The sequence below is a fragment of the Genypterus blacodes genome, unplaced genomic scaffold (assembly GCF_046128005.1).
Source record: "Genypterus blacodes isolate CSIRO-AG114 ecotype Tasmania unplaced genomic scaffold, CSIRO-AGI_Gbla_v1 ptg000023l_1, whole genome shotgun sequence".
In the NCBI taxonomy this organism is placed as follows: domain Eukaryota; kingdom Metazoa; phylum Chordata; class Actinopteri; order Ophidiiformes; family Ophidiidae; genus Genypterus; species Genypterus blacodes.
This window is the reverse complement of record NW_027466836.1, coordinates 340,001-353,103: the sequence shown is the minus strand read 5'-3', so window position 1 is coordinate 353,103 and position 13,103 is coordinate 340,001. Positions and strand designations below refer to the sequence as shown.

The following is a 13,103-nucleotide window of genomic DNA, read 5'->3' as shown; positions in this document are numbered from 1 at the left end:
CTGCTAATGTCAGCCGTTTAAAGGCCTAACTACAACAACAAAAAGATCGAAAGTGTGTAACATTAGCTGCTAATTTTGGTCATTGCAAGACTCCCGGTGCTATTTCAGGAACATTAGCTGCTACTTGCAACCATTTCAGGTCTAATAAAAACAAAATGGTCAAATGTCAGCATCATAAACTACTAATCTGGGCCATTTTAAGCCTAAAAAGAGCAAACGTTGGAATGGCAGAGAGATAGCTGCTGTTGTGGACCATAAAGACGGCGCCTTAACAAAATTCGTTTCAACAGCTGCTATTTTTGCCACTGACGACTTGCAGGGTGCCAAAATGACTCAAGATTCTTTCCGCATAAAGCCATGATATTATATCTATCAAGTAACAGATGGTCCACACGCCAATTAGATAGTTATTCACAGTTCTGGAGTATTTAAAGTATTTAGCTAGTCAATTCTGACAATCATGACATATAGCAAGATATAATCCTCCATGTTACATTCCTCTGTAAATGACAAGGAATATATAAGCCAGAACACACAAAGGGATTATCTAACGTGAACCACAGTAAAGTTCAGAGTTGAAACTGCATCTGATGTGTTTATAAACAAATGTAAAACAACCATTAACGGGGAAAAGGCTGCGTTCAAAGCACTACATGAAAAAGCCACCACATAAACAGTTTAACTGCATGAAACGTGGACGTGGCGCTAAACAACTTTTCCTGTGGCTGCAAGTGCGAGCCTCTATCAACATGAAACAACAATAACACCAGCCCACGCGCCATCATTTCAGTCTGGTCAAACAGCCATGAACCGGAAAAAAAGGGAGGATGAAGCGAGAGAGCGTATACAGCCTAGAGAGAGAGAGAGAGAGAGAGAGAGAGAGAGAGAGAGTTGGCAGCTTGAAACACTGAAACTGTTTTCAAAACTTCTCACAGCAAAGAAGACACTGCACAAAATGTGTGTGTGTGCAGATACGTACATATATAGACATATAGATATCGACAGACAGATATTGATTGATTGATTGATTGATTGATTGATTGATCGGGGACCATGAGATGTATTTCTAATATTTTAGCCACCATATCTTGTTTGTTTGTGGAGCCTTGCGTTATGAGGAGAGCTGGGCTGAGGGCGACTTTGCTTTTTGGCCGTGGTGGGTGTTGCTCCGTCACACACACACTGTCATCATCCCTTCTGGCGTGCTTTCATTGACACAGTACACAGTAGCTGCACACACACGAAGACGCTCCCTCAGTCCACACGGTCCATACCCACACACACATCCAGCCCGTCTCTCTCTCCTTCTGTGGTTTTAAGCATAATTAGGCCTCATTCAATTTTACCCTCAATACGTTTCAATTCATTTTGATTACCTTGATCTTTTTCTACCCCCGCCCCTTTTTGTAAAGCATATAATGCTTTCATTTCTGCTTACCTCATTGCTGTGAAAGTTTATGTATGCATGGCAGCCTTACCAAAAGCAGCAGCATGCATAATGCAAGGATGGGCTCTGCGTTCATGCCATGTAATGATACTGTATTATGATGATGGCACTCTTGAGGCTCTTGTTTATGAAATGATGTTGATGGAATTCCATTTGCTTCCTTTGTTTCAAGTTCAGAGACATCAGGACCAGGTTTGGATTTTTCCAAAGCCCTTGGGATCCAAATCACGTCTGTGCCTATATTCAGGGAGGAATAAACAGGTGCTTATCTGAAGGTGTTTCAAGATGCCCTTGCCCCAAATCTTCGCTAAAGGGAAGGTTTGTTTCTTCAGAGGAGCTCAGAGGCTCCTTTAAATTTCATCCTCCACTGTCTTGAATTCACTTCTCAGCCATCCTGGTCCATATGATCGTGCTTGAGCTGTCGCAGGTTTTGTTTATGTTGTGAATAGGCGCCTGAAGGAATTTTGATCCTTTCCTTCATCTGAGGTCAATGACGGGACACTTCTACCCAAAATACTGTATGTCCTAAAAGAGCGTTTACTTTTACTCTTGTAACAGTCCTTACCTATATATGAAGAAAGGCCCAGGCTGTGTCACCATCTTCACAGTGGAAAGTTCCTGGTCAGTCCAGTTCTGTGGGTCTATCACCTCATTGTAAATGTGTCTAGTGTTTGGTGACAGTCAGCATCCCCCCAATTAAGTAGCACTCAATACAATCCACTCTGGACTGAAATGACTAAGTAGCACTCAAAGCACTACTTCCTCTGATCATGTTTGTCTTTGATAGATGAGGAGCTCTTAACCCTTAACGGCACCAATAACCACAGAGTTCAATGTCTAGTGTGGAGCGCCGGGATATTGATCTGTAAATAACGGTGAGACATGGAGGCGGTCGATGGCACAGTGAAGTGAATTTGACTTTTCACAACGGTATTGAAGGCTGGAGAACAACTGGTGTAAGGCCTCATTTTCCAAATGCTCGTCTCCACTGATATCCAGAAGAAATTAGAGGTTGTGCTCCACAGTTGGATGTTGACAGTGTTGTTTTACAAAGGGTTATTACAGCGCCACTAGCAGGCTGATAACAAAAATTAACGTTTTGGCTGGAATGTTTTGAACCACATGTCAAGTTCATATAGGCCACGCCCATTTGGAGTTCCTCCTACAATTTTAGGTCAATTGTCACAAAACATGTCGAATGTCCAATGACCAATCCAATCCAATCCAATCCAATCCAAGACCCCAGCTCGTGTGTATTATTTCAAGCTTCACAAAGGCGTTGCTTGTTGCCAGGTAAAAGTATTGGCTTGCATTAGACTGCACAGGTGTATCCAAGGTGCCAATGCATGTATTTTTAGCCCAGCGTGAAAAGCTCCGACTTCATGGATCGGTTCATTGATTCCCTTCTATCGCCTTCACTGTTAAGGTTTTAAAAGAGCAGCCAGACAGAATGAAGGGATTCCGTCAAAGTGAAGCAGAAACATAAGAAAGTGCAGAGTGTAGAGCCGGCAAACATTAGATGCAGAAGACGGTAAGAAGGGGCTGAATCCCTCAGAAGAAAAGATGGAGAGATAACGTGAGATAACGTGAGTCATGCCGAAAAAATGAGACAAAAGCGTGAGACAGTGAGAGATGTGGTCGAATGCCTGGGCGGAGAGAGAGGGCCTTTGTTTGGCGAGAGCTCTTTATCTGATAGCGTTAATCGTGTCTTCCGCTCGCAATGTTGCCACGCACCAGCACTCTTAACTAGCTCCCATAATGGAAAGTACAGCATCCAACTCATTAATTGAATTAGCTCTGTCTTTATCTCCGCATCTGCCTCGCACGCCCGCTCGCCTCCTTAGAAACACTCCGTCGTCAACCATTCCTTCGCTAATTGACGCCGAGCATCGCCGCCGAGGCCCTTCTGGTTTCACCTCGCTAATTTACTGGACCCGCTCGCAGGCTAACCTGTCATTGGCTGCCATCTAATTTAATTTCATCTTTGAGGTGATGAGAGGATTCTGTTGTTGAAAGACAGAGCGAGAGAGAGAGAGAGAGAGAGAGAGAGAGAGAGAGAGAGAGAGAGAGGGTCAGAGAGGTGCGGACGATGATGAAAGAAAAGATGCCGAGAAGAAGTCGCTGCGCACAACAGCTTGTGTGTTTGTGCTTTTGTAACTGGATTTAGCTGCAGGTGGCCAAAGAAAGTGGCTCAGTGTAATTTGCTGTCGAATTAAATGCATTAAAAAGATTTATACAACCGTGAGAGAGTGTGTTTGTGAATTATGTTTCAAAAGTGGACTGGACCAATTTGTCACCTGCGTCATTGCAGTTAATGCTGTCGGTTCCGTCGGTTTCAGGGTTTTTTAAAATGGAGGTTATGGAATGAAGCCTCATCCAGAACGGTTTGTTGTCTGTCATGTATGCGTGTGAAAGGCTGGTGGGTACCGGCGGCAGGCAGTGGAGGGGCAGGTAATTGTTCCGTTTGGTCTGTGGCTTGGCAGGAATCCGTCTGTGATGAAAGAGCACCAAAGGTAGTTTCTTTGTGGCGGAGCAATGTTTCTCAATTTCATTTATCTCTAGACAAAGTTTACCTCTGTCCACCGGCACACACTTTTCCTGTTCAAACAATAGATCAGATAGACACAGACCAAGGTGTGTGTGTGTGTGTGTGTGTGTGTGTGTGTGTGTGTGTGTGTGTGTGTGTGTGTGTGTGTGTGTGTGTGTGTGTGTGTGTGTGACAAGGAGAGAACCTCCTGTGTTCAGTATCCTGGTTCTCCTCCACTTTTGGCAGTAAGTTTGTTTCAGACACGTCATGTAAACGGACGACTGAGAAGCTTCACAGACGTCATCTGAGCAGGAAACCTGCTTTAGTTACTATGTTGGTTGTGTGTGTACAGGTGATCAGTGTGTCTCATGCCAACTAGACCAATAGATTGCAGCTTTTAACCCCTTTTCCTTCTAACTCGCTTGTGTTTGTGTACTTTCAAAACAACTTTCCGTCCTAGTTTTTGTGTGCGTTTGCTCGGGTGTGTGTATAGTTTGATCGTCTGTGTGTGTGTGGGTGTGTGTGCTACACTCCTCACTACACATATTCCCTACATGTTTGCACAGAGGACTCTTGGCTGATGCAGTCTTCCGGTGTATTTATAATCCTCACACTTGCTTTTGGAGCATTAATATTAATGTGTCTGATATTAATGCGTGTTGCTATTTTTAGCGGCGTGCCCTCAGCATAACTCAAGTGGAAAGTTACGTTCTGCTAGCTGGACAGCGGCCCTCCATCATCGCCGGGTGTCATTTCCCAGTATTAATCAGGCAGAGTTGAGGTCTGACCGTCTCTTTTGACAACAACTCCCCCCCCCCCATCTCATCTGTAAACACTAATCCCACTGATGCACAGGTTCTCATGGAATTAATGAGGCGGCTTCATGTGCTGATGCATGAGAAAGTGGGCCTCCCCTGAAATTGCTTTCCTTTATTGCTCCCCCCCCCCCCCCCCTCTCCCTCCATCCACCCCGCGTCCCCTGCCCACACCAGAAATCATATTAGCCCAACCAATCCCATTTACAACATGTCCCATTTGTTAATTTAGCCCTCTCGCTCGTCGGCTCTTTGCACGTGGTCGAGTTTGTCTGTCAAAGAAGTAAAGAGAAAGAGTGTGTGTGTGTGTGAGAGAGAGAGGGGTGGGGGGAGAGGGAGAGGGAAGGATTAAGGAAATTAAATAAGGCCGGAAAGAAGAAATTGTGTAATGACGCGCAGATTCCTTCATCGCAGTGATTGATGGTCGACAGCACAATGCCAAGAGCTGCAGTTTAACTAATTATCATCGATTTGTGACTAATCTATCAATAAATTGGGTCATTTGCTGATTTCCTATCATTCTCTATCTTCCAATTGGCCTTCAGTATTTAACCGGTACAGCAAGAAGACATGGCGTCAGAGTTTTCGCCAAGGTTTAAATGAATTATCGTTCCCTCTGCCATCAGTGGTTGTGAGTGTGTGGTGATTTACTCTGAGGTGAAAGCTGAGAGGCGGGAGAGCAGCCGGCAATCAGTGGCCTCCTCCCGATCGCCCTACGCATCCTTTCAAAGCCGGCAGCCTTTATCTGGGCTCGTCGGGACTAAAGACACAAACCCGCCGGCCGGCCAGAATTATTAGCGCCCCGGAAGCCGGGCTGAGATCAAAGAGAGGACCGGTCGAGCCGAGCGAATGTGACGATGATGGGGCTCCTCTGTGCAGCGGTGCGAGGTCTGCCGGGTCGTTATCCGCCCATTAATGCTCAGCTCAGTGTTTTCTAATCTTTCAGAAGTCCTTTGCGGTTCGAGCAATTTCTAGTTTTTCATTTTTCACTGTCTGGCGACTCCGTTTCCTTTCCCCTTTACTCGACCTTCGTTACATTTTTCTCCTCATCTTCACTCTCCATAACTCAGAGGTTCCTCTTCTTAAAAGCCTGTGGATCGAACAAAAAACTATTTGACATGTCGGGGAAAAGCAAAGGAAAATCACAAAATTATAGCCAAAAAAGAGGAGGAGGAGGAGGAGGAAGAGGTTGTGGTTATTGGGCATCTGCGGTCAACTGTCCTCCCTCAGAGCGTGACGTGTGTAATGGAAGGGATGGAGAGGTGACGGGCACAACAAGACAAGCGTGGAGGCTACGAGTGAGCAAAGTAGAACCTGCCACCTGTAGGATCACATGCAGGATGTTAGGTTTCCATACTCATCCCATGTAAAACAACACTCCTTTAATATCGGCCTCGCTTCTGTGTCGGACACATGCACGCTCATCGAGGTTAATTTGGAACGTGCCCCCGCCGACTTGTAGTGGTTTGCATTCAGCCGGCGTGCCATCTGTTGTTCCTTGATCACCGCTAATAGAAATGACTTTGCATGCTGGAACGTCGCTTTCCCGAGGCAATGCCAGTCCAAGGCAAAACACGAGCATGGGAGTCAAAAAAGTTTCTCACTTACGTGTGTTTCCTATTCAGAATGAAGCTAAAGAATAAATAGTTTTATATTAAAATTTATAGTGAAGGAGACAAGCAAGTGAAGGAGACAAGCAAGCAGTGAGATCTGCAGGTGTATTGACTTAGCAATCAATAAGCAGTTTGATCATGTGTATATCAATCCCCTTCTCTCTGTCTTTCCGTCTCTCTCTCTCTCTTTTGCTCTGTCTCTCTCTCTCTCTCTCTCTCTCTCTCTCTCTCTGTCATTCTCTCTGTCTTTTCCTGTTTCTCTCTTCCTGTCTCTCTGCTGTCCTCTCTCTCCCTCTCCTGTGATAGACAGAGACAGATGGGAGAGCATGTGCTGTGCCGTAACTCCATTTTAATGGCAGAATGATGTTGTCTAATTGCCGAACTGCTGGGATATTCTTGCAAGTGGGTTTTGTTGAGATTGAGGTGTGGATAGATTCATCCCTCTCTCTCTCTCTCTCTCTCTCTCTCTCTCTCTCTCTTTCTCTCTCTCTCTCTCTCTTTTTTTAATCTTTACTCTCACATTTCTCTTCATCATAGCTACATCATTATCTCTCCGATGCTCATTAATCTTATTTGGACTGTGACAATTCTTGAGGCCCACATTTTTTTCCCAGAATGTTCAGACCTCTGCGGCCAGCTGAGCCATTTGTTGAATGTAAAGAACAAAATGCATTGTTTATTATATATATTTCCCCCATGTGTGTGTTCCAGGATCAGACTGAAGGATGGCGTGGCATTCCTGGGGGCCAGAGCAAGCAATCCTGTCGTCTGGACCGTGAGCCAGGACGTCAGAAGTGAAGGTCACAGGATCGTCACCCTGCACTGTCGCCGAAAGGAGGCCAGCTTCAAACAAAGGTTGGTCCACAAAGTCCCTCCTTTTAGAGGATCGGTCTGCACCCAAGAGAAATGTATTCACCCATTTCTTGCATCACCGCTGACACTTGCATGCATTTGGATATGCAGGTGGTTTTCCTGTGAAGTGAAGGTTCATTTTTCAGACGGCTATCAGTAGAGAGCGATTGCATAGTGGGGAACAAAGAGGACATGAGTCAGCATCTACATCATTCCTTCCTTGGCACTGCCAGGCAGGAATATCAGTCTTCAGATGAGTTCAAACACATTCAGTGTTAAAGGGGCACAGACTTCTTGTCTGGTCTTGGGTTAGGGTTGTCTTCATGAATCATGGAGGCAACACACAGCTGTTACGCACCATCTGGGGTGCATTCTTTGATGATGTACTGTATATACGGTGTAAATGAATGCATTAAAAATGCATTATTTCATTAACATGAAGTAAGACAGCTGGGGACAGTAACGAGTCACACTGCTAGTTTTATAAAAAAAAAGGTTACTTGTTGCCACACAACTGTCAATTCTAGATTTTAAATGTGTCCGACACCGAAAATAAGGGATAAGCATGCAGTGTGTTTGTGTGTGTGTGTGTGTGTGTGTGTGTGTGTGTGTGTGTGTGTCTTGCTACTTGTGAATCGGTGCTGATATTCAAGTAAAATATGAGTGTGTATGTGTTTGGGTACTCTCCATGTGGAGAGTACCCAAACACATACACCACCCACAACACCCACAACACCCACACGGTTTGCATTCAGCTCAGCACCTCAAATGGTCCTGGGGCGAAGACAAAGTACCCGCACACAGGAAGTGACACACACTGTCTGGGCTGTTATTTCCTCCCGGGTGTCAAGGTAATGACAGTGATGAATGACGAGTCATCTGTCATTTACATGCATTTCTGTCCGCAGCCCTGCAGAGGAGCACAGAAGCTGAATTATACAGAGCTGCTCAAATCAAGGACATACATGCCCGGCCTGGTAGTTCGGCCTGCAATTCTGCGCCCGACTCAAAGCACCACGGAGCGATTGAAATGCTAATGCGGCGACACTGTAGTTGAGGCTCCTGCACAGATGCAGAGTGACATGGGGGACACATTCCAGTGAAAACAACTAAACTCAATATTTCAAAGATAATTGAACAACCTGAGGGACACGAAAACGATGGTGAGAGAAAGAGTTTAGTTCTGGAAAACTCATTGCTGAGCTTGAATGAGGACCACCAGTCATGGCTACATTCTTTTGTAATTGTTGGTTCTTTGGTGTTGAAAGAGTATAAAGCACACTTAGCATTCAAGGTACTGGAGAATTTTACTTGCGGTCAATGATGTTTCTTTTGTTTGACCTGAAGCTTTGACTGGTTATGAAATGGTCCAATGAAAACACTTTTGGCATTGTGGAACAAGAAGCAGCCAAGAGATGTGCTTGAATGACACGTGCAGCATATTTATGAGGTTTAAGCTGCACAAAGACATTGTTGTCTAATCTAAAAGAGAAGAATGCTAATGTCATTTTAAGCTCAGAGCTCCAGGCGATAGATGGACCCCCCCCAAAAAGAGGCCGACATCATCTGCGTACATGCAGACTCAGAGTAACGGCGGTGAAAGATCCTCTCAGGCAGCTATTAGGACGCACATGTCTGCACGCTAGTTTGCACAGACAGTAATGACCACTCAGGGGACAGACCGGGGACTCAAAGACATTTCAGCAGAAGCGTGTGTGTCCTGAGGCAGCTGCTCGCCACGCGCTCGCACACATGCATGCACAAGCCGGCAAGAGCGGGCGCCGCAGCAGAGGGTTGACGAGAAGGCGGGGGAGAGAATAGATGGAGGAGAAGGTGAGAAGAGAAGGTGAGAAGAGGAGGTGAAGGCTGCGACCAAGTGAGGAAATAACAGGAGCCAGAGATGAAACGGAGGCGACTTAACATGAAAAGAGAATAATTGTGGATCATTCACTGAATAGAGAAGCGGGAAGAACAGAACGGCATGAACTTTGCAGGAAGTGCCCGAGCTGCCGTTTCAGGCTGTAATAGTCGTCTTTTCTTGCTTAACACCGAATCTTGGAATCGTGAATTCTGGGAACAAGCTGAATCATGTTCCTTCCTTTGCTGAGTCATGTCGTGGTGTTCTGACATGATGAGTTCAGCTCCCATTGCTCGGGTAGAAAGAAGAAGTAGAATCATATCTCTCCTTTCTTACTGGACTGGATCGGCTGTTCAGTCAGTCCCTTTTAAGTTTGTGTGTGTGTGTGCGCCTGTGTGTGTACGACTATCCCTCACTTCAGCAGTGCCTTTAACTCTGCCAAACTAACACACACACACACACACACTCCACCCTTTCAAGAAACTAACAATTACGCACAAATACAATGTTCTCTAATACTCCCAATTCTTCAGCCAGACATCTGTACATCTGTAGTTCCATTCTGTTGTGTGACTAAGCAGCAACATATGGCGTGAAATGGAAGAAATCGATTAGCCGAGCGTTTCCTGTTCCTGGCCGGCGGCAGGATCTTATCGCACCACTTCAGGTTTCTTTATTCAACTCGACAGTTTAGAAGAAAACAAACAAAATCTCACTGATACAGCTGCAGAATGGATTTGATCTGTAGCTGTTTGTCTTTCATTGCCATCCCGCGCATGAATTCTCTCTATAGCTGCCGGAACAATTGTGAGTCTACAGCTTGTTTCCCCTGTTTAGATTATGGAGAAACCAGCAAGTTAAGAATCATGGCCGGCGCTTCAAATGCGTGGCGTTTTCTTGGAGTGTACAAAGACCACCGTTTCAACAACAACAACGCAGATTTGCCGCAGACTGCTGCGCTCTGCGTTTATTTATTGGAGGGTATCTGTATGCAGGCGGGCGAGGATTGCAGAGTCGGGGTGAGATAAGGAGATCCAAGAGTGGAACCGTCCAGAAAATGTCTTATCAAAGTCTGGGCTGGTGCTTGTGGATGTATAGGGCGCCTGCTGCCAGAGACCAATCACCTCAGCCCATTATGCATTTCATACGCCACATATTTCCTCTATAGATACCATCTGTTTGTTTGTATGATGTCCTTCGCCGTCACTCCGCCCCAGTTGATGTTTCACACAAAACGTGGCCGGTTTTGTACCGAGAATTATGCTGGTGAAGCAAAAGCCGCCCGTCCCCATCCCTGCTTTGGATGCAGGGTAAACAACTGGATTGCCGACCACATTTCAATGCCCTCTCCGGGCAGGGGCGAGCTTCCGAGATTGATCGCTTTACAGCAGCGTGCAAAGCATCGGACGGGATGGTTATGCAGAATGAGGACAGGGTTGTTGTCTGTGGTCGGTGGCAGATCCTTGCTGCGGCCCGGCGTGGTGTTTGGACCACAGATCAAGATAAGGTGCCCTGTCCGCTGTGGGAAGAGCACCGCTTTCATTAAACCTAACACACACAAGACTACAAATAACCCGTGACTCTGCTGACTCGACACATAGATGAAGGAAGATCTGCGTTTCTAGAGTGAAGAGAAACGCGCTTTGTCTTTGTTTCCGTTGACCCACAGAACTCCGTCCTTAAGGGAATGTCAAGTCTGAGAACACTCAGATGTTACACTTCTGAAAGCAGAAAGAAAACAACAAGTGGTGTCTGTTTTCCACTTAGACGCGACTACGTGACTCATCATACCTCAGCGCTTCTTCTGTTTTGAAGCTGCACAAGGACCCTTGATAATAAGTGTCCTTCAGCGCGGAGTCCTGCGTTCTCCTGGATCCGGATGTGGAGCGTGTCGCACTAATTCATATTCTGTTTGTAGCGAGCACCATTGAACTCCAAATCCCCATCAGACTCCGACGTAATTAAGCACGAGAATGCAAACGCACACGGGAGTCATATAGTTAATTCACTGTGTAGGCGTGTGTGTGTGTGTGTGTGTGTGTGTGCGGATGTTGTGCTGAAATGGAATTGACAGGGATATTACCTATAGCGTAATTACATTCCCAATACAGAAGGGAGAGTTGTCCGCTATGCACGTCAGGTACGGCAGGCGCTAAAACAATGTGTACTTACTGATTGATTGAGGGCGAAGAAGTGAGGGAACATCTCAAACAGAGGTTCTGCTGTCAGTCCCCAGCTGGTACCAGCCGGGTCTGAGCGGCAGGAGGTGAGGCGTGGCGTCTAATGGCTAATTAAAGTGAACCAAAGCTAACGGCCGACATTTCACACTCTGCTTACTCCCTCACACACATACACACACACAATGAGAAACGTGCTAATCGAACATACATATTGTGCTCTACACGGCCACTGGTATCGCTCTATCCCACACGCATACACACACATAAACACACGAGCGCATACAGACAAACAAGTGAACAAATGGAACCCTGCGGCATCTTTTCACCCTCAAAGTCTTAAAGGGCCAGAAAGACGCCACAACGCTGGATTTGAGAGAGGACCCCCTGCTGAGACAAGATGAGAGATGTCCTCACAGCGCCTCCGCAGTGATGCAAGGCCACAAACCACAGTTCTTCAGGGTTGTTATCTGAAAATAACAGCGTATTCTAACGTCCAGATGATGGCGTTTCATCATATTTCAGGACGTGGGAGCCTCGTTGTTGTGCTTTGCCTTTGATGGTCGAGAAAAGAGGTTAAGGGTTGGAGTTGAAATCGCGTTATAAGCATCGGTGTAATTGAGGCACGTCTTCATGTTCGCTCAAACCATCTGCTGAGGAACACGACTCCACTCTCCTTGTCTTTCCCGCCAGTCTGGGAATGGAACCCATACCCCCCCACCCCCCCTCACACTTGTCTCAGTGTAGATGGAGATGATTTGCATAAGGCGAGCTGTGTACTGGAAAGAAGAAAGACACAAATCCCATATAAACAGTCTCGTCAATTGAGCCCGGCGCTCCCAGACGTCGCGATAAAATCACCATCCAAGGCGATTCCAGTGAATCATACGTCTATTTTCCATCGTTTCTCGACATTACCGGGTCAGATGCATTGAATTCCCGTGTGTACTGTTTATGTCTTCTTGCCGTGTCCCATTTTAGACCGCCAAAGCAAAGGTAGCGCTCCACGTTTTGCACGGGCGACTGAGTATTTACGGCCGCGACCGAGATGGACCAGGATACGGGATCAACGCAATGGAAATGAAATGAGGCCGATTCCGGCTGTACGTTAAATCACGCTGAGGTTACTCTGAGCCTCAGGAGGTAGGAGGAAGCCGCTCGGCGCCACATGTGGAGGCTCATGATCTCATTATGCGCGTCGACATGGCCCTGAAACAGCGTGTACATTTTAACCCAATTTGATTGATTGTTCTCATGATATGGTAATAATAGCTCCGGGGGCCTGTACAGGGTGCAATCTTCTCCGTCGCTCATCACCTCTATTTCCCATCTCGCTGACAGATTCCCTCAGTTCTCCGCGAGCCCTCATATGAAATGTGAGACAGTTAATTCGCGCTTTCTCGTATGGAAATCCCTCCATTAGGAAAAGGCGAGAAATTCATCATCGGCTTACATGCATTTGCTGCCATTATGAGCCATGCATCATCCTGCAGTGTGTATGGTGATTGTATTCCATATGTAAGTCCCTGTGTGTAATTTGGGAATTTGTGTATTTAAAATTAGCCTGCATAGCTGTAGGCAAAATCTATATGCTGGAGCTACTTTGAATAAAGAATGACGTGCGACTGCTCCCTGGTGAACTGAATGCTCCATTGTTTGGGTTGGCCATCATGTGTCTAGAAGTCAGGTTAGTCCGTGCAGGGGAGTCATTTGGATCCAGGTAATTGACAGAACGATGATGAGTGAAGATCGAATGGGAAAGGTGCTCGATATTCCGCCGTCTCCGGTTCCCAGGTGGGGGTCAAGGGGCCGTC

General features: G+C 46.2%; 1 protein-coding gene across 1 annotated transcript in view; it reads left to right on the top strand.

The window, feature by feature from the left end:
* Positions 1–13,103, top strand: part of LOC142992813 (transmembrane protein 132D-like) — a 97,314-nt gene that overhangs the window by 51,419 nt on the left and 32,792 nt on the right. Inside the window, exon 3 of the mRNA XM_076143317.1 lies at positions 7,114–7,257. Coding sequence (XP_075999432.1) covers positions 7,114–7,257 — 144 coding nt within the window. The remainder of the gene's footprint in view (positions 1–7,113; positions 7,258–13,103) is intronic.